Source organism: Mustela nivalis (assembly GCF_964662115.1).
Source record: "Mustela nivalis genome assembly, chromosome: 14".
Taxonomy (NCBI): domain Eukaryota; kingdom Metazoa; phylum Chordata; class Mammalia; order Carnivora; family Mustelidae; genus Mustela; species Mustela nivalis.
The window spans coordinates 6,884,989-6,904,178 of NC_139033.1; the positions used below are offsets into that span (position 1 = coordinate 6,884,989).

The following is a 19,190-nucleotide window of genomic DNA, read 5'->3' on the forward strand; positions in this document are numbered from 1 at the left end:
GGCGAGGCTGCTGGCAGGTGCCAACCTTAGGAACCAGTGGCAAGATGGTAAGACTTAGGCCCACCCAAAATAAGTGGGGTGGGAAAGGGGAGTCAAGACGTCTGCCTTTAAAAAAAAGGGCAGCCTCATAAAACTTCTGGAAATGAAAACACCACTCCTGAAATTAAATTCAGAATTTGTGGATTAGACAATATTCTCAAAAATGACCTAAAACAGAACACAGATAAAAAATGTGACTGAGGGGGGCACCTGGGTGGCTCAGTGGGTTAAAGCCTCTGCCTTCAGCTCAGGTCATGATCCCAGGGTCCTGGGATCGAGCCCCACGTCGGGCTCTCTGCTCCGCAGGGAGCCTGCTTTCTCCCCTCTCTCTGCCTGCCTCTCTGCCTACTTGTGATTTCTCTCTCTCTGTCAAATAAATAAAATCTTTAAAAAAAAATGTGACTGAGGGATTAAGAGATGCAAATGATAGAAGGGGACGGTACACCGTGTATCCAAAAGAAGTTCTAGAGGGAGAAACAGTACAGGGCAAGGAGGCAATATCCAAATAGTTAAGGGCTGGTATTTCTCTAGAATTCATGAGAGGCATGCATACTCACACTCCAGAGCACTTATCAGAACGAGAATTTCATATTAAGCGTATCCTACCGAAGCGAGGAACACCAGAAACAGCGTTCGCAGCACGGTTCACTAGCTCTGGCACGACGGCAGCTCCGGGTGGCCATCCGGCCGCCCCGGCGCCAACTTTGCGGGAGGCAGAGCGGGGCAGGCCGGCAGTCCCTAAGCCACTGCGCCACGGGAGGCGCGCCGGCCTGGTGGTGTGACAGGTGTGGGGGTGAAGAATCAATGTGTGTGTGCTGTGTGTGAGCTGTGTGCGTACAGACACCCTCCCGAGAACGCGGACAGGCAGTCGTGGCTGAGGAGGACCAGGCTGCTCAGGAAGAGAAGTGCCCAGAAGCCTGGCTTCTCTGTTGTACTTTTGAATTCAATTTTGAATGTGTGGGTTGCCTATTCAAGTAAAGTTGAAAAATTTTAAGATTTTGGGGGTGCCTGGGTGGCTCAGTCAGTTGAGCATCCAACTTGGTTTCAGCTCAGGGATCGAGCCCTGCACTGGGCTCCGAGCACTGGGTGTGGAGCCTGCTTAAGGTTCTCTCTCTCCTTCCCCTGCCCCTCGATGCCCCTCTCTCTTTAAAAAAAAAGGGGGGGGGGAGAAAACTCTTAAGTAAGATTCTGGAAGGACACACTTGAATTGGTAACAGCAGTTACCCTGGGAAAGAGTGGCAATAGCAGAGTGAAGGGGATAAAGGCGCCCTTTCCTTTTAAGCAGAGACACTGCCATGTTGTTTCAGAAACAGGAACTCATTCATGATGGGGGAGGGGGGCACCCTGAGGTCTACAGAGGTACCAGCCACGCTCTGTTTCTAAAGCTGAGGGGTGGATGCACAGGCCTTCTGTGACTAAACTGTACACACAGCTTACGTACACTCCTAGATGTATGCTTTCTTTCAAACAAAACTGGATTTGAGAAATATGTAGTCCTAGAACACGGAGGAGAGATCCACTGGTTCTTCCGGGCCAGCACACAGAACCATCTAGGCCACGCTGTGCGCGGACGAGCTCTGACTCTGGCAGTGCAATCCTCCTTCCCCAGGGAGGGGTCGGGGGTTACAGATGCAGGGAGAGCAGGCAACAGGCTTGGAAAAACAGGTCTCCCTCCGGGCATTTAGAGCCACTGGAGGCCCTGTGCGAAGGGGAAGTGAGGAAAGGTATAAATGCTGGGAAAGGAGCGCCGCCCATAGGCTACAGATGCACTGCTCACTCGGGGCAACTTGGAAAGGCCGGGTGCAGGGAGGAGGAAGATTCTGGCCCAAGTACTTTTCAGCACATACTTGGTTAGTAAGGGCCTATTTTGCTGTGGTGATTTTCATAAAGAGCCCCTCTGTTGAATATTTATACTCCATAATTTACAGTTTGGCTGTTAGGGAGACAAAGGCAAACACAAATTTGGTCCAGAAGTTCAAAGTTTGCCATCTGTTTTCCTATTGTATTGAGATACCAGCATGGATGGCTCCAAACAAAATAAACCAATACACCAAAAGATACGGCATTTGTGTATTTTACATCACTAAGGAAAACAAAACTGGGCCAAAAGAGACTTGAACTTCTACCCCAGGAAAAAAGGAAGAGAATTTATAGGACATCTCCTTAGAGAGGCATCACTCTGCTTTCTCGTCAACAGATAGAAATGGCACACCCCGCGGTGTGCGAAGTCCGCACGAGCCATTCAAATCCACATTAAGAAACCGGTGTCTGCCTCGAGCGTCTGACAGAGCGCCACCAACCTGAACCACATCCCTTGGCCAAGTGTGCAACCTCAGCACTCCAATCAGAGACTCAGTGCTGGGAAACAGGTAGCACGACAAATGGGCACAAAATCCTGCCAAGACAACGGATTCCAGGGCCAGAAAGAAGCCAGCGGTAGATATTGTGAATTCCTATCTAGCAAGTATTTCATCAACTTTGCCCGTTGAAGAGAAAAATAATTGGTTCGAGAGCTGTAATTGTATTATGTTTAATATTCATGGTTGGGTCTGGAGGGCTGTTCCAACACTCCCTCTCTCCAGCCCCTCTCTAATGAAAATCACACCATAGGAGTCGGCGCTAGCCCGCCAATTAAAATAAAAGACACCAGAACCTTCCAAAGACTCCAGCAGAGGAGCATCCATCTGATGGGTAGGAAAACGTGCTGGAACTGAGAGGGAGGCACGCTCTGGTTGGTCCTGTGCTAAGAGCTTTGAATAACTTATTATAACACTTGCAGATGGAGCAAACACAACATTTACGCCCCACTCACTCTCTCTCTGACAGCAGGCAGCAGCACACCCCCACTCCGTACTTGTCGGGGCCAGAAGGAAGCTCGGAGACTCTTTAACTGGGGGGTCACCACTCAGGGCTCGCCTCCCATTGGTTTGGATTAAATAGTCCCAAATGATAATAAGGCAAACTGTATTTGATGGCAAAGATAAAGCCTATTTAGGCTCTGGCTCGGCAGTTTCATTTAGAAGGACCTGACCTAAAGCTGTATTTCTATCCGGAAAATAGAGCGAACAAATAAGAAAACATTAACATGGAGGCTTCTTTTTTAAGAGACCAAATTAATCAAGGTTTTGGTGTTTTGTTTTGTTTTTTCCAAGAAATCAATGCATGATTCTGTTTTGTCCTGCTGAACCTGGGCTATTAGAGAATCTTAAATATAACCTTATATGCCAAAATCAATAAGCTTTATCTCTGTAGCACTGACGGTGGCCTCTGGTAAGGATTCACTGTAAACAGCAACTAGAAGAACATCGTTTTTTAAGTCGAATGACCCAGTTTAATTATCCAACTCCAGGCTCTGCTCCGAGCTCTGCATTTTAAAGCTGTATCTCAGGTTTGGAGTTCTCTCTATATTGCCCATAAGAGTAGGAGGGCCCTCGGACTGATCACTCAACCTTTCTGGCTGTTTGCTCAGTGGGGCCAGCAATGGATGGCCTTGAAGAGCTCTGTGAACATCTTATGATCCCCAGCAGAAAAGCCCATGAAGCCATCTGTGGGCAATAATGGTGACGTATATCCCCTCCCCCCCCCACCAATAAGGCACAGGATCCCAAATTGGAAACATGGAAATACTTAGCTTACTTTAATATCCTTTCAGATTTTAAATTTTAATCAGATGACTATACCTAGAATAACAGCCCTATTTTACGGTTAATTGATTTTCAACAATGGTGCTGAACAGTTCAACAGGGCAAAGAATACTTTTCAACAGATAGTGTGGACAGCCAGACAAAAGAATGAGGTTGGGCTCCCATCTCACAACATACACAGAAATCAACTGTAACTGCACCCAGACCTCAGGGGAACAGTGAAAACTAGAAAAATCTTAGAAGAAAACTTAAAAGAGTAAATCTTCGTGACCCTGGGCTAGAAATGGCCTCTTCAGTGTGATACCAGCAGCACTAGTGACAGAACAAAACGGATAAACTGAACTTCATTGACATTTTAAAACTTCTGGGCTTCAAAAGATACCACCAAGACAATGAAGGGACAAACCACCAACTGCGGGGAAAAGCTTACAAATCCCATCTGAGAAAGGACTGGTATCTGGAATCTATTAAAGACTCTGACAACTCAATAAATAAAAAAGACAAGTAGCCCAGCGAAGAAAACAGGCCAAGGATCTGAACAGACACTTATTCGATGAGGCCAAAAAGCACATGAAATAAAGTTCAACACCACATTAGCCACCAGGAGAACGAAAATCAAACCCAGGATGAGCTGCCACTTCACACCCCTTACGCTATAATCAGAGACAAGGGCAAGGCTGGGCGAGGACCCGCGAGGACATGGAGAAATGAGAACCGTCGCCCAGTGTCGGTGGGAGAGTCACATGGCGCAGCCACTTTTGGAAAGAGTCTAGAGTTCCTGAAAAGGTTCAACATTCAGTTACCATGTAAGGCAACAATTCCACTCCTCGGTATATAGCCAAAAAAACGAAAAACCTATGTCTACACAGAAATTTGTACTTGAATGATACAGCAGTATTCACAATAGTCAGAAAGTGGAAACAACCCAAGTGTTTATTAAGTGACGAGCGAATAGATGGGGTATATTCACACCACGGCATCTGTTTGGCCACAGAAGGAATGAAGAAGTGATTCAGGCTGCAACGCAGGTTCATCTTGGAAACATCGTGCAAGCGGAAGAAGCCAGTCACAAAGGGTCACATTTTATAGGATTCCATTTATACGAAACGTCCAAAACAGATGTGGAGAGACAGAAAATAGAAGAGTGGCTGCCGAGAGCTAGAGGAGCTGGAGGGACGGGGGAGTGGCTGCTGGTGGGTCCAGGTTTCTTTTGGGGGTGATGGTGATGGCGGCATAACCTTGTGAACGTTATATAACTCAGCCTTGTGAATTGTACAATTTTAAAACGGCAAATTGTAGGCATGTGAATTTATCTCAAAAAAAGGTGCTAAAAATTTAAAACTCATCTTGAGATTCCAGGGCAAGAAAGGCAGTGAGCATTGTTGGTAGAGTGACTGTTGCCTTGGCAACCCACTCCCATCTTGACATAGGCCCTTACCACCAAGTCCTATTGAGATTCTCCCTGCAGAGCAGTGACGAACTGCTTTGTTCCAGGATGTTCCAGGATGAGATCTGCTGCCCCCCCCAACTCCCCCGTTTTCATGGTGGGGAATGAGCAGGTCACCGATGAGGAGGATGGAAAAGGGCCTCAGTTAACATAGCCCCCGACTGCCAACTATTCATTTATTTAAATCATTGAGGAGAAAGTGGGGGTTCTGCTCTGGCCAAGAGGAATGAAGCCCGTTACTGCCTGTCTCCTGCTGACCACAACCAAATCCTCTGGCCAAAACACAAAGCAAACACCTGAGGACACTGGAGAGTCAACTCCGGATGGTGGGCTGTGGAGGAAGGGGCCCCATGGGGAAAGGTTTCCCATCTCCTCCCTCTTCTCTCTCAGCCACGCCCCAAGTATGAGCTCCAAGAGTTGTGTGGTAGTGCAGGAGCTCGAGCTCCGAAAGAAAGGCCACCTTTCTGAGGAACCGAGGCGAAGGGCCCTTGCAGTCCCAAGACTGTGTGTGTTGGGGAAGCGATATCTTTGTGGGGATTTCCCCCCCCTCTTTGTTCTATAGCCTTGTTACCACAGAGCTGCACGGTGGTAGTGAAGCAGGCAGGGAAGACCGAGAGAAACCCTTTCTTCTGGTCAGAAGCCCAAAGAGCCCCTGAACGCTGGAAAGTATAGGGATGAAGAGAGGAACACACTGACAGAGAGCCTGTTACTGTTTGTACAAGCCCGCACACAAATCTCCGGCTCCTCTCGGAGCTGTGCAGGACAGCTCCAACGCGGCATATAGCAACGGCTCCGAGATTTCATCTAAGATTTAAAACACTGTCACGGCGCCTGGGTGGCTCAGTGGGTTAAAGCCTCTGCCTTCGGCTCATGTCATGGTCCCAGGATCCTGGGATCGAGCCCCGCATTGGGCTCTCTGCTCAGCAGGTAGCCTGCTCCCCCCACCCTTCTCTCTGCCTACTTGTGATCTCTGTCAAATAAATAAATAAAATCTTTAAAAAACTCAACAACACTGTGATCTCCAGAGGACCGGAATAGACAGTTTTTCTGAAGACACAGAGATGGCCAAACAGACACCTGAAAAGATGCTCACCATCACTTATCAGGGAAATGCAAATCAAAACCACAATGAGTTATAACTTCATGCCAGTCAGAACGGCTAGTATCTAAAAGAAATAAGCACTGGCGAAAATGTGGAGAAAAGGGGATCCTGTGCACTGTTAGTGGGGAACGAAACTGGTGCAGCCACTGTGGAAACCAGTATGGGGGTTCCTCAAAAAATTAAAAAATTCCACTTCTGGGCATTTACCCAAAGAAAACAAAAACACTAATTCGAAAAGATACATGCACTCCATGTTCACTGTGGCATTATTTATAAGAGTAAGATATGGAAGCAATTCAGGTGTTCATGGATGGACGGACGGATGAAGACGATCCAGTATATATTCACAACGGAATATTCTCAGCCATAAAAAGTGAAATCTTTCCACTTACAACATGGATGGACCTAGAAGGTATTATACTGAGAGAAAGAAGTCAAAGAGAAAAAGACAAATACCATATGATTTCACAGATGTGGAATCTAAAAAACAAAACGAGAAAAAACAAAAAAACAGAAACGGACAGTAAATACAGAGAACCAACTGGTAGTTGCCAGAGGAAGTGGGTGGGTGGAAGGATGAGCAACACTGTGAAGGAGACTAAGAGTACAAAATTCCAGGTATAAAATAATAAGTTGCCAAGATGAAAAGTACAGCCTAGAGAATACAGTCAAGACTGTACGGTAAGAGATGCTAACGACACTTGTCCTGGTGATGACGGACAGACGGCTGAAATCACTGGACTAACAGAACACTGCATGTCAGCTGTACTTTAGTTAACAAACAAAAAACCACATACAAAAAACCAATAGCATCTCAGACTGACCCCTGGGTAACGTGTATGGGACAGAGCCAAGAGAAGCATTAACAAAACCTTTGAAAATGGAGCTAACACTGGAGTTACCACCCACAGAAGACAGAACATGCAGTCTGAACCTAACCAGGGTCACTGCCTTTTTACAACAACAACAAAAATCATTTTCTTTTTCTTTTTTTTTAGAGTAGGCTCCACACTGCGTGGAGCCCAACATGGGGCTTGAACACACAACGCTGAGATCAAGAGTCCGACACTTCGCCAATTGAGCCACCCCCAAGTGCCCCCTAACACAAAAACCTTAACATTCTCCAGAGGATTATACAACACGATCCAAAGTGGACACAACATGACATTTCCAATGTCCAGGATACAATCCAAAAGTACTTGACATACATCCCCACCCCCGACACCACAGAAACAAACAAAAAACACCAAAAAATCCCCAGGAAAATGCGACCCACTCTTAAGGGAAAAAACAACCCAGATTTGGGGAATCACCAATGGCTTTAAGAGCAGCTATTGTAACTATATTCCAGAAGGTAAAGGTAAAATGGTAAGAAACAATGAAGTTCTGAGCAGAGAAACAGACCTACATGCAAATTTGGAACCCAAAAAACCGGAAATAAAAAATTAGCACTGGGTAGGCTCAGGAGGAGAAGGATATGACAGAGGAAAGAGTCAGTGGACCTGAAATTAAATGGGAGAGTTATTATACACTCTGAAGGACAGGAAGTTCAGGGAAGAAAATGAACAGAGAGCATCAGTGGCCTGTGGGATAACATCAGAAGTCTGACATCCCGGAGTCCCAAAAGGAGAGGAGAAAGGGATTAGTGCAGAAAACAACATCTGAAGAAATAATGGCCACAATCTTCTCAAATTTCGTAGAAGACATAAATGTAGAGATTTCAATGCTCAGTGAACCCCAAATACAGGTTAAACTGAAACAACAACAAACTGGCCTATTTCCTTCAGTCTCTCTCTTGGTGACCTACTGAGGCTTCTTGTAAATGTTATCATTCCTAAGCCATTAATTCATGTTGCCTTCATTGAGCAAATGCATCCTTTCATTTCATTGAAAACACCGTTATTTCATGAAGCATCTAAAAATGCTGCCAATTAATTTTAAGATTTCCTTATAAAGGATACGTCCTGATTGCACAGCTGTGAACATATAAAAAGGGCATCTTAGAATAAATACAAAACTTCGTGTTGAGCCCTGACTGAGCGCTGGACACCGTGGTGAGGAGAACAGACACGAGTCCACTCCTGACGTTACTCCTCGCTCTTCTTGGTTTAGCAGGAAAGGACAAAATGTGTGTTCAGAAGAAGTCAATAATCTATGATGTTAAAACTCTTGTGCAGAGCCATACTCCTCCCTCTCCCTGCTTTATAGCCCTTTTCTCCCAGGAAGGGAGAAGCACAGTCCAATCATAACCATTTCCACCCTAATCATTCTCTTCATCTTTATCAGATTTTTTTTTCTGGAAAGGGTGAGATGCTAGGTGAGCTGTTCTTTCCCTTTAAATTTTAGCCACTCCACCCCCCCTTCCAAATGCCTTAAAAAATTCTACCCATTGTTTGCTAATTTCCTTACATTCATGAAGATTACTTTTGTCTTAATCTGGGACAGTTTTATGTATCTTTAGAGTCCACTTCATTTTCAAGTTATTGATAGAGTACTAGGCGCAGTAGAAATTAAGTTTAAATAAAAATTTAAAAAGGAAGTTCCAGGTTTTTAAAATTGCAGCGGCCGTTAACTGACAACCAAGTACATTGTTCTCTTCATAGTACTGGACCCCTTGCTCCCACTTTTGAGATAAAACATAAGCTATAAGAGCCTCTGTGTGCGTCTCTAACGAGATCCAACTCCTAGCTAGTAAGCCTTTGCTGAAAACACATGCACACCCCATTCCTGCTACTAGATTTGAAACTCTAGATTCCTTACTCTTTCCTTTTTCCAGAGGTATAATTTTTTAACCCCTGTATTTCCAAATTCATTTTGCTTATGCTACTATTCTGATTCATAAGGAACGACCTCTGTGACGGCGGGCCCCTGACATCCCAGGAGTGGCCCACCAGCTGGCACATCTAGGACTGCCCTGATGAAACGCCTCTCTGAACACCCCCTTCTCAACTCCAAGCCACTAGTCTGCTCTTTACATCCACAAAGACCGAGGATGAAAAAACAAAACAAAACCAAAAATCCACACCATAACACTGGTTTCCTAATGAAACAGACTTCACATGGTCAGATCTGCACTTGAACATGACCAGAGAGCCGCTCTCCACAGGGCCTTTAGCTCCTCTTCTGGCAGCCCTGCTCCAGAGGACAAGGTCAGCTTTACAGAGTTTGCAGGTCTGCTAATGGACCGGATGCCGTTCTGCTGACAAGGGTTGGGACAGTCTAGCTTTAACTGTCCCTGTCCAGCCGACTGGGCTAAGTAATGCAGGCAGCAGAGACCTCTTCTCTGGAACAGCACTGGAACACCTCGGCGGCTTCCTGGGAGCCTAGCTATAGTCGAACACCTAAATGCTCATTCCGTAAGCAAACTCTGAGGGATGACCTACAATCCTAAACCCTTCCATTTGGATGCCCCCAAGAGGCCTCTGCATTCGCTGTCCTGGAAAGAGAGTAGTAGCAGCTCGATCCCTGGGGGAGATCCTATCAGATAAGCGTGGAGCCTTTGTGCGGCTCAGTCTGCAAACCACAACATAGAAGTAAACTGCAAACTGATTTCCTTTGCTGTGCCACATGTGGGGCCACTTACCAAGCCTGGTTTGTTTTTTGCTTTTTTAGAGAAAAACTGTACATACAATGAGGAGTTCAATTCTTGAGCTCAGAAATTATCAGCCATTTTAGGAAGCCTTGAGAACCAATTTTCTTTCCACAGAGCACACTCACATTATCTTTCTGCTCTAAGGGAAGGGGGTAGCAGAGGGGTGAAGGTCAGGAGTTGAAAATATTATTTGACACAATAATTATTTTTGCAAGCTGCTGCACTGGTGCGGCAGAGGTCTGAGACTTGGCACACAGGAGTGCCCGCCTTGTGATCTGATCCCCCCACCGAGCAGCCCACCACCTGCAGCCCGGGGCCGGGCCCGGGGGAGGGGGCGCCGGCAGACCCTGGCCTCCAGCCATGCTACCTCTCTTCAGGGCACTGGATCAGACATGGCAGATAACCAGCCAAAAAAAAAGACAAGGAAAAGAAAAGACAAGGGAGAGATGGGACGGGGAGGGAAAAAGACCTAAAATTTGGACTCAGAGGGTCTTTTCAAATACTTTAATCCTTTCGTGCTGGTGGTTCCTGGAGCGTCCGTTACTGGCACTGGACCCTGTAGCAGGAAAATCCGACTCCCCAAGCCAAAGCGTTCAAGAGAAGACTGCTAATCAGCTAAATAGAAACTGGAATCTGTTCCCATCAAGTCCCTTTTCCCCCCCATCACCAGAGGGACACCATAGTGTTCTGAAATACACTCTTGACATCATTTGGCAGGCAATCCTATTCTGCTGAACATGATTCAGCCCTTAGGTTATTGTTTTTAATATTAGAAAGTGAGCTTTTAAATGCCAGACAAATTTTGCAGCAGGGGGACAAAAGATATTCCAAGTGGTCTCACTGGACCTTCTACCAACTGTGTCCACCAAATGGCTTAAAAGACCACCTTCCCATGGCGTTTCAGAATCGAGGCCGAGAGCTAGCTCTGTCCAACTATTACCTAATGCAAGACTTTGTTCTCCAAGTTCACAGAGACGGTATTTAAGGATCAGGCTGAACTGAGGCGGCAAGGCTGTGGAGTGAGAACGCAGCCGTGCAAGCAGCAGAGGAAATGAGCGAGCACGGGGGAGGCGAGGGGCAAAGACCCGGCAGAAAGCCACCGCGGCTGCAAAACATGGCTCTTCACTCACACCTACCTCCTGTCCATGTTGCCGCTGACCATGAGGTTGGGAGGGCTGTCTCTGAGATTGACACAAGTGAAATCACCAAGCGCGTTGCCCAGCTTTGAGAGGCACCGTTCTGCTTCCAGGCTGTACACCAGGATCTGAGAAGGAAGGAAGATACGTGGGTGTGCAGCTGCTTACAGCAGAACCCCATCCAACACTTCTTATCCTAGACCATCACCCAGCTCCCCTTAACGGACATGTACTGCTGCATAATTTCCTGACCTTTTCCAGCACAGGGATATGGCTCTTAGAATGACAAAAGTAAATGCAAAAGAAAATAAAAGAACAGCCAAAGAGTTCCCAGGCCAAGGTACAAAAATCATAGGACACAAAGGAAAACACCAAATGGGGACGTTAGGTATCCCAATTTCCTAACCCAGAAAGAGCAGCATGGAAACTACGAGTCAGTGACAACATCAGATTGGGAAGCTGCCTTCTGATTTTCTGATGTCCACAGATGTGCCAGCCTGTGTTATCTCATTTTCCCCATCTCTGTATTGCTATCCCAGAAGGAGAAAAAAAGAATGGTACTATTTCCAGGAGGATGGATAGTTAATCACTACATGACAGATGATTTCTTTAGACTAAACTACAAACCAAAACACAAAGTCTTATTCCCGAACATTAAAACAAGTTTCTTAAGTGAGGTATAACTGACATTCCCAAACATCTCTCTCTCCAGCCACTCTCCCCTTGCTAATTTTAGGAGGTTCTGTTCTATAGGGTGTCTCTAGACTACGTGTTCATTATGATCGAACAGTTCTGTGCTTTCTTTCCAGCAAAAAGAAAAAAAAGGTGGTTCATGAGGAATCTTTCTAAAGATTATTTGTCTTTTACTAAAAAAAAAAAATTCAATTAATTAACATTAAATGCTTGCTATGGGGGTGCACGTGTGGCTCAGTTGGTTGAATGTCTGCCTTCAGCTCAGGTCATGATCTCAGGGTCCAGTGAGCAAGCCCGGTATCAGGCCCTATGCTCAGCAGGGAGTCTGCTTCTCCCTCTCCCTCTGCCTCTGTGATCACTCTCACTTCTCTCAAATAAATGAATAAAAATAACATAACATAACATAAAATAATAAAAATAACATTAAAAAGCCCTAGATGCTTGCTATGGATTAGTCATTGTTGTAAATACTTAAGATACTGCCCATGTGTGCCCCCAAATTCACAGTTCAAAAGCCACCTCATCCTCATTCTCTCTCTCTCTCTCTGACACACACACATACACGTATTCTTTTCTGCTGATCATGCGGTTAAAATGACTGAACTCAAAACTATTAATGTTAATATTTTGTAGAGATTCTCCTCCTTTTGCACACACACGGAGATGGCACGCTCTCTTTTTCAACCTTACATTTATCAGTTTATCAGGATATTCTTCTTTCAGTATTGAGAGGCTGATGATCTCTACCTTGAAAACCATGATCTCCTTATCAACACACATTTCTAACAAGTGAATCTTTGGAAATGCTTCACAGTTAAAACAAGATTATCACCTTAATTAATATTGCCAGCAGCTCCTGAAAGGAAGAGAGACTATTTCAAATTTGAAAATGCCTTCCTAATCTATTAAGACTATAGAGAACAAGCTAAATTTTATTTGTTTTCATGCAGTGGAAAATAACTTTGAAAAAACTCCAAGAATTCTATACAGTTCTAATAATTCTGAAAGTAATTCAATAATTCTAAAATATAAAAAAAAGTTATTCTTCCAAGTAAGTACAAAGAAATAATCAAATCTTCTATCTATAGCAAATAACCTAAAAGCTGCATAAGATCAGTTCTAGGAGGAAGAAAAAAATTAACAGCAATCTCATGGTCTCTCACATAGGCTAATGTAAATAGAGCTCTTGGTAGAGTTCTTGGACTCAATTTCTTTTTGTTTTCAACTTCCATAGTAGGAAGGTAGGCCTCTGATGTACGAACGTCTTGGGTAATTGTAAGAATAAAAATCTGGTCTTGAGACCCTCTTTTCTTTTTCTCATTCCTTTTTGACAAGCGGAGGGTCCTCTCGAAGTGACACAGGGAAATCTGATCCCTCTCCAGAAAGACTGCAAATTCATCACAAAGGCATCAAAGTTCATAGTCAAGAGTCAAGTATTTTCTGAAATGTTTAATAATTCAATGAATCAGAATATCCAAAGAGTACCTTTACCATTAGGGTTAGTTAAAGACCACAGAGACTAGAAAACACATTACCCATCTCCGAGGCGGTTCTTTCCATGTTAAAAGTCCCTTAACGACCTTTACCATTTCTCCCTCCCGCCCTCCCGCCCTCTCTCTCTTTTAATAAGGTTGAGCAAATGGGACTTCATTTTATCTGATTGCCATAGACGAGTGAGATTAATTATTCATGCTCCCACTCCCCCTCTTGTTAAGACCATGCATTAGACTAATTTTTCTCTTTATTGCCCTAGTTGGGTGAGTCTCAACCCAGGGCCACTTGACTCCCTCTCAGAGGTGTGTGGATATGCTAGAAAGAAGGAAAACACTACCCAGAGCTAAAATCTCAGACAAAATGCTCTGCACTAATGTGACCGCCAAATCAATAGATATTGCTGGGATTTTTCCCTTTAAGTACCAAATGTATGTTACAAAAGAGCCTACATAAGTGATTACAGAGCAAAGTTTTAGTTTAAGTATGAGCTCAAGTGACAAAATTAAGGCTGGCGCCTCTTCTGCAGAGAGAACTACAGGAGATGCCTGTGCAGAGGACACCGGGAGGTGTGCCTTGCTCTCTGGCTTCCAGGTAGCTAGCTACTGAAAGGGCACCTGCTGGAAACAAGCATTGTTTAAAAAGAACTTCAGGGGGCACCTGGGTGGCTCAGTGGGTTAAAACCTCTGCCTTTGGCTCAGGTTATGATCTCAGGGTCCTGGGATCGAACCCCGCATCGGGCTCTCTGCTCAAGGGGGAGCCTGCTTCGTCCTCTATCTCTCTGCCTACTTGTGATCTCTGTCAAATAAATAAATAAAATCTTAAAAAAAAAATAAAATAAAAAGAACTTCAGCAGAAAGTCCCCCCCCCCGCTCCCAGAAACCTTAACGTCTTTTCATAAACCCTAGTTTAAGAATCCAAACTTTCCATTTTGGCAGCTGTTCAGATTTCTTTGAAATCTTTTTCTTAAACAATCTATTTTTTTCTGATTTCAAGTGTAATATATATTGTAACACATTCTAACAGAATTACAAGAAGTTGAAAACCTTCTATAGATCCATCTCAGAAATAACCACTTCAGCAGTTAGGTGTATACAGTGTGAGACTTCCTTCTGACACAGATCTTCCTTGTCTCTTTTTTTTTTTAAGATTTTATTTATTTATCAGAGAGAGAGAGGGAGAGCGAGCGAGCACAGGCAGACAGAATGGCAGGCAGAGGCAGAGGGAGAAGCAGACTCCCTGCCAAGCAAGGAGCCCGATGTGGGACTCAATCTCAGGACGCTGGGATCATGACCTGAGCCCAAGGCAGCTGCCCAACCAACTGAGCCACCCAGGCGTCTGTGTGTATATAAAACTGTTTTCCTTTGAATGGAATTATGTTGTTTTACAACTTGTTTTTCCTAAACAACGTGAGAGTCCTTTCCTCATGAGTCTCTATAGATAGACCTTGTTCTTAATGGCTGCACAGAATTTCTCTACGGATATGTAATTTCATACTGATGGCTACTTGGGTTGTTTCTCTTTTTTAGACCAATAATGTACTTCGTTCAACAGTTAAGTCAACATATATTTATCAATCATCTTTACAGCCGGTCCTGGGATGACCCAGGATGGCGGAGGGCCTGCAGAAGCCTCAGCCTGCTGCCGGCTGTAAAGGTCGATCCTCTCACCAGCTGCTGCGCGGCAACCAGCCGTCCCACTCCCCCATACCTGGGACTTGCCTCTCTGAGGAAACCCACCTCACAGCCAGGTCCTTGCATCTGGTGTTGTGACTAGTGATGGCAAGGGGAGGGGCAGGGTACAATCAGGAAGGAGGCGGCAGCCCCAGGGCCAATATCAGGGGTGCCTGGTGCAGGTGGGCCCTGTACTTTCCAGGAGTAACCCGGAATATTTGGTGTGCCCAGGACCGGCTATCCAACCAAAGCTTGAAGAAAATAGCTGAGAAACGGCTACTGTCCCTATAGTGGGATAAGGTCCTTCACCCATCCAGTGGGATGGCATCTGAGTGTCACTGCAAATGTTTCCTAAATCTGGGACTCCTGCTACCTTCATAATGAAACAGGAGCCAGCCGCACACAGAAATCACTACGAAGAGATTATAGAGCCTCGCAGTCCCAGACTTTTGGTCATGCACTGCTGGAAGAAGAAAGGAACTTCATTTCCGTTTTGATTTTAAACTTACCCAAACAGTAAGTCCTCCTCATAGTCCTCAATCGGCCAAAGGCAGGACACCAACCCCCTGATCAATCGGCTTGCCTCCTCAGGGCCCCAGCACTGCCTTTCTAAAGGAGTGGGGAGAGGTCAGAAGGCTTCTTTACAAGATGGTGGCATTTAAAAAAGCACAGTGGGGGACACCTGGGTGGTTAAGCTGGTTAAGCATCTGCCTTTGGTTCAGGTCATGAGCTTGGGGTCCTGGGATTGAGTCCTGCATTGGGCTCCTTGCTCAACCAGGAGCCTGCTTCTCCCTCTGCCAGCCACTCCCTCTGCGTGTGCTCTGACAAATAAGTAAAATCTTAAGAATACGGGGCACCTGGGTGGCTCAGTAGATTAAGCCTCTGCCTTTGGCTCAGGTCATGATGTCAGGGTCCTGGGATCAAGCCCTGCATCTGGGCTTTCTGCTCAGCAGGGAGCCTGCTCCCCCCACCCCCCACCGCCATCCACCACCTGCTTCTCTGCCTACTTGTGATCTCTGTCAAATAAATAAATAAAATCTTTTTTAAAAATCTTAAAAATAAATTTAAAAAATAAAACAGCATAAAGATCACTTGTCTGCTGCCATTTTTAAAAAAGGGAAGTGACAAAGAGAGCTAAAGGTTGGGAGATGCTGGGCTGAGGGTGGCTGTGGGTGAGGATATCTGAAATCCCTGGAGATGACAAAATCTACCTGCTTTCTTTCTTGATTCCCTAAGAAGCCACCCCCATCACTGCCACACATACTTTGCTCTTCTAAGGGGGATAGCCTTGGTAAGAAGCCAAATTCTAGAGAGTAAAGCAAATAATCCTCATGTTCTCTCCAATTCCATCCCAATTAAGCGTATTTTGTGCTCTCTCTGTGCCCTTGGCAGAATTCAATTTGACAAGTTCCACTCTTGTCAGTACTGAATGTATTTTCTGTCTACACACTTCACCTGGTGTTCCCAAGATGCCATCTTGAACCCCCAAACCTGTGTTCTCAAACACTGGGTTCTGGGCAGGCCACCTTAGGCTCTGTTACCAAGCACCACGCCACACGCTGTAAAACACTGCTCAGACTTAGGCTCAAAGTTCCTGGGGGGCAGAAATCCTGTCGTTCACTCCTGCGGCACTGATCAAGGACCGAGTGTGTGCTTGGAGATTAACTGATTGGTACATGGTATCCAGCTCACCACAGTCCAGTTCATAATAAATATCCAGAGATGCTTTGTTTTGCTTGACACATTCTTCCCTCATTTCTGGATGCCTAATTTTACTACTGGTCTATATGCAAAGAATCACTTCATCCTACTCAAAGTAGGAGGTTCCATAGATCTCTCTCCAGAAAATCCAGATTCTAGAACACCCTGACTGTATCTAGGCTAAGGTTTTACCCTGACAACACAGCAGACTAGAATATGTAGAAAACCCTCTTGTTTACAAACACTGAAAATGCTGGATAAGTTTCAGTCTATTAAATATTCTTCAGACATTCTGTTTAACTCCTAAAAAATCCGAGAAATTCGGAGGAGCCAAAAATGAAGAGGGTGCTAAAACCAGAAAAGGAAGCAGCACTCATGTCAGGGGCTGCTCTGACGACATCTGCCAGCACCAGGTGCCCAGAACTGGAGCAAGAAGAAGCAAAGTTTCCGGCCAGCACTAAACAGAACACCAGAACTGAGATGTCTGCCTCCAGTTGGGGCCGTTGTACAGATAGGTACACTCGGTAAAAAGCAAACTAGGGAAAAAGTCAATCCACTGGCAAAGAGAGCCTCCCTGGAAGCCTGTCTGCCTCAGGTTCAGCTCCGGATGGAAAATGTGAGCTCTGCTCTGCCCTCACACAGGTTCTCACTTTGAATTTATGCTACCTGCAAGGCCCCAAATCCCTATGCCTACTACTTAAAGTACTTTCAGGTCAGTAACCTGTCTCCTGGTACCTGGCAGAGTCTTCTCAGGAGGATGACCCTCTCAACCTAGGCCCCTTAGGAAACCTACAAATCAAGATCAGCCAAATACGAGCTCATAATTCTAAAAAATCCCAAATAAACAAATCATAAATGAGAGGTAGAAAACAAAGAGAATAATTAGACTTCCAAGGATATCAGATATTTATTAGATAAAACAAGAAATGTGCTGAAAATGTCTATAGAAATAAAAGTGGGTGAGGGGCTAAAAACAGCAAAGCAGCCTTGGGAGAAACAAAACAAAGAGAATTTCTAGAAATTAAAAAGGCAATCGATGAGTTAAAGAACTAATCAGCATCCAAGAGATTTCTGTGAACCGAAGACAGATCTGAAGACATCATCAGAAGGTAACACTGAGCAGCAGGGATGGACAGTGTGACTAGCACAGAGGACAACAAGCTAGTCCAATACACATGCCCCCTGAGTTCCAGACAGGAAGAGGGAGACGAAAATTCTGACAATAGCTCAGAACATTCTAAACTGGAAGGGAAGAAGCACAAGAAATCCCAAGCAGGAAAAATAAAAGTACATGCACACCTACAGACATAAGAGAGAAACCAGAGAAAAGTAAGGAAAAGGTCTTCAAAGCAGACAAAAGCAGAGGCCATTAGACTGACAGTCAAGATATCAGTGGCCCCAAAGGAATCAAAACCAATAATTTCTTCAAAGGTCTGAGAGAAAAGACCTGCCAGCCAACCATTAGAAAAGATCCGCAAAACCACCTTCAACTGAGGTGAGAAAGAGAGGTTTGGGGGATAAAAACACAGAGAACACCTGTGCCTAAAAGCCCCTCACTAAAGGAACTTCTAGAGATCATACTTTGGGAAGATGGGCAATCATTCCAGGAAAAAGGCCTGAGATGCTAGAAGGAACCGTAAGCCAAGATTCAGGTAAATGTGCTAAAAGTACGCAGATACTGACTATCTACAACAACAGCGCCGATCTGGGGTTACAGAAGTAGAACAGACTGTGTCCAGTCCTTCTTCCACACAGACAAGTGCCACGGATCAGGGCAATGCACCACAGTCACACAGATGCCAGACGCCCAGGGGACCCTCCAGTGCAACGGTCTGCAGTGGACAGATAGTTCCCATGGTTGGCACAAAGGAGGGACTCAACATGTATTTGATGAAAGAATGAGTAAGTGCTACACGTCTCTGCCTGTATCTATCGATCACAGGCCCATGGCCCACAGACCTACGGGAGATCTGCTCCACGCATACAAATGAACAAATTAAGTCCGTTTGCTTTTGCACTCATGGCAACATATTTAGCGGTTTCAGAAGTGGGAGGCACAGTTGCATTCAGTACAGATCCTGAAGTGCAAGACCAGTAATGCCCATTTTTAAAAAATCGCAAAATAAAAAGACTTCTCAGCCTTTGGGGTAAGTCTACTCATGACCCAAATGGCCCAAGCTGCTCTTCTGACCCAACATCAATATGACCTGCAATAACGTGGTAAACAATTTTGCTGCAAAAATGCAGGGTCTGCATATTCATGTTCGCATACAGAGCTAAGTGAACAGCCTCTATAAATTCACAGATGAGCTAAGATTTAAAAAAACGATGAGAAAGACAGACAATTGGGGAGGGGGGGGGCCTGGTGAGAAAAGAGTAAATCATACACAAAACAGCCAATAAAAAAATAAAAAAGCAGTTAATATACATGAATAATGGATGTCTGATTTAAAAGCAGTTTACTCCGATATGATGTAATTTTTGACAATCAGCCAGAGAGACTATTTTGTAAGCCCTCGCCAGAGAGAAGTCAGAGCGGGAGGCTTGGTAACACGGCATATCTCTGAACATGTGCACAGTGACTCTCGTCGCCATCCCAAAGGTGACTTTCTGTTGGCAAACAGAAACTTGCCTCCCAGGTGCACTTAGCAGCAGCAACCGGCAAGATGCGA

The 19,190-nt window shown here is 45.1% G+C and overlaps 1 protein-coding gene across 1 annotated transcript in view; it reads right to left on the bottom strand.

Annotated features, from left to right (window-relative positions):
• The window catches only part of FBXW8 (F-box and WD repeat domain containing 8), a 126,638-nt gene that overhangs the window by 8,767 nt on the left and 98,681 nt on the right, over positions 1–19,190 (bottom strand). The window contains exon 8 of the mRNA XM_082699777.1: positions 10,961–11,088. Within this exon, the coding sequence (XP_082555903.1) occupies positions 10,961–11,088 (128 nt within the window). The remainder of the gene's footprint in view (positions 1–10,960; positions 11,089–19,190) is intronic.